This window comes from Emiliania huxleyi, assembly GCF_000372725.1.
Source record: "Emiliania huxleyi CCMP1516 unplaced genomic scaffold EMIHUscaffold_3232, whole genome shotgun sequence".
NCBI classification, from domain to species: domain Eukaryota; phylum Haptophyta; order Isochrysidales; family Noelaerhabdaceae; genus Emiliania; species Emiliania huxleyi.
Genome location: NW_005199575.1, coordinates 1 through 2,041, shown reverse-complemented (window position 1 = coordinate 2,041; position 2,041 = coordinate 1). Strand labels below are relative to the sequence as shown.

Below are 2,041 nucleotides of genomic sequence, written 5' to 3'. Positions count from 1 at the left end.
GGACTGTCTTTTGGCGTTAGCAATAACGCCGAAAAGACAAAGGAGACCAAAAGATAACGCACGGCCCCCCAGCGGAGCTGGGAAGAGGACCGCCGCAAGCGGCGTGGCGTGGAGCGGTTGTGCATCCCTCCGGGGGCCCCTCTGCGCCGGGGAGGCGTTGTTGGAGGCTAGGACGCAAGCGTCCGTCGCCCTTTTCAAACTCGGGGCCCACTCCGCTACGCTCCGACCCGAATTTGGAGGGCCTGAAAAGTTTAAGGTGTTGCTGCGCAAAAGGGTGGGGAGCCGCGGCGGCGCCGCAGGCGCGGGCGCGCAGTGGAAGCACGCTAGCCATACACATTCGGGTCGTGACGGCTCGAGGGTGCGCACACTAGCGGCCGGACGCCTCACCCGCGGACGCCACGCGCACCCTCCAACATCGCCGCCGAGCCCAACGCCCTGCCGTCAATCTCGACGAGCGCCGCACACCTGCGCGGACAGTGGGCAGACGTTGCCGCCTTGTGTCCTCGTGTGCCCGGAAAGCCTCGAGCCGGCGCGCACCGGTGGCAGCGCAGGATGAGGCGGCAGCAGTGGAGGGTTGGGGCGCATTTGAAGGCGCTGGCCCCGACGCGCCATTAACTGGGTCGGAGTGGTTCCTCACCCCTCTGGTTTCAGTCAAGCGGGAAGAGTCTGTGCAAGGGGGGCGGATGGGGCTAAACGTCGACGCTCAAGGAAGGTTGCACACCCCGCGCCGCTGGTCTCTGGTCTCGCCCCGCGCCGACTATGATCGCGGCGATACATAACGCGCGGCGGAAGAAGCGGGAGGCAGCGGCGGCGCACAAGGCGCAGCATCGCACTGCAGAAAATTCGATGGACTCTCTCGAGGACAGCACCCACGAGACAGACGCCGGGGAGCGCGCCCAGGCGGGGTCTACCAAGCTGGCCTGGACGGATGTCGTAGCGCCGCCGCCAAGGAAGGTTGTCTTTTGGCTCCCGCACCAGGTGCCACCCCGACCTCCCTTGCAAACGTCCTAGCAGAACCAAGCTAGAAGCCCACGCCTCTGGACCGCGCCCCTCTCCGCCCGCAGCGCAAGGTCTTTGACTTCTACGCGAGTCAGGGGGTGCAGTACTTCACCGCCGTTCTCATCGTTTGTCTCCCTAGATGCTACATTCAGACTCCTGCATTCGCTCGAGGCCAAATGCCGCCTTCTCATCGTTTGTCTCCCTAGAGGCCACATTCAGACTCCTGCATTCGCTTGAGGCCACCGTGCCGCGTACGGCCCTGTCCCTGGCAGGTTTCAAACTTTATCTTCAACTGCGCCGAGAAGGAGTGGGACCCGTACACGGATCAGCTCTACCAGGGGCTGTGGCGCTGGGGCGAGTTCGCCTTCAACACGATGTTCCTCATCGAGCTGCTCATCAACTTTTACGGGATCGCCTTCTGCTTCTGGCGGTACAACTGGGCGTGGAACACCTTCGATTTGATCGTCGTTGCCATCGGGACCCTCACGATGGCGGAGGCCATTGGGGGCAACTTCATGCCGCCCTCGATGGCGTTGATTCGCAACCTTCGGGCCTTTCGCATCTTCCGGCTCTTCAAGCGGATCAAGTCGCTCAACAAGATCATCGTCTCGCTCGGCAAGGCGATTCCCGGCGTCGCCAACGCGTTTGTCATCATGGTGATAATCATGTGCATCTATGCCATCCTCGGCGTCGAATTCTACCACATGACGGGCTCCGACGGCACCTATGTCACGTACAACGACAACGTCAAGCGAGGGCTCTGCACAGGGGACGAGGTAGAGTTGGGCCAATGCTCGCTCAACCAGACGGTCTCGTCCGAGACGGCGAGAGGGTACACGTATGGCGAGGAGTATTATGGCACCTTCTTCCGCGCGTTGTACACGCTCTTCCAGGTGCTGACGGGCGAATCGTGGTCCGAGGCTGTCGCTCGCCCCGCCGTCTTTGAGTCGCACTATGACTCGTTCGGGCCCGTCCTCTTTTACGTCTCGTTTATCATCATCTGCCAGATCGTACTGATCAATGTCGTGGTTGCAGTGCTGCT

At 62.1% G+C, this 2,041-nt stretch overlaps 1 protein-coding gene across 1 annotated transcript; it reads left to right on the top strand.

Annotated features, from left to right (window-relative positions):
* Positions 1-846: 846 nt before the first annotated feature.
* On the top strand, positions 847-2,027 carry EMIHUDRAFT_123816 (hypothetical protein; the record flags this gene model as incomplete). The annotated part of the gene is made up of 2 exons (XM_005773861.1): positions 847-978; positions 1,272-2,027. Coding segments are annotated over 2 exons (888 nt in total), but the record flags the coding sequence as incomplete, so codon positions are not given.
* Positions 2,028-2,041: the final 14 nt, after the last annotated feature.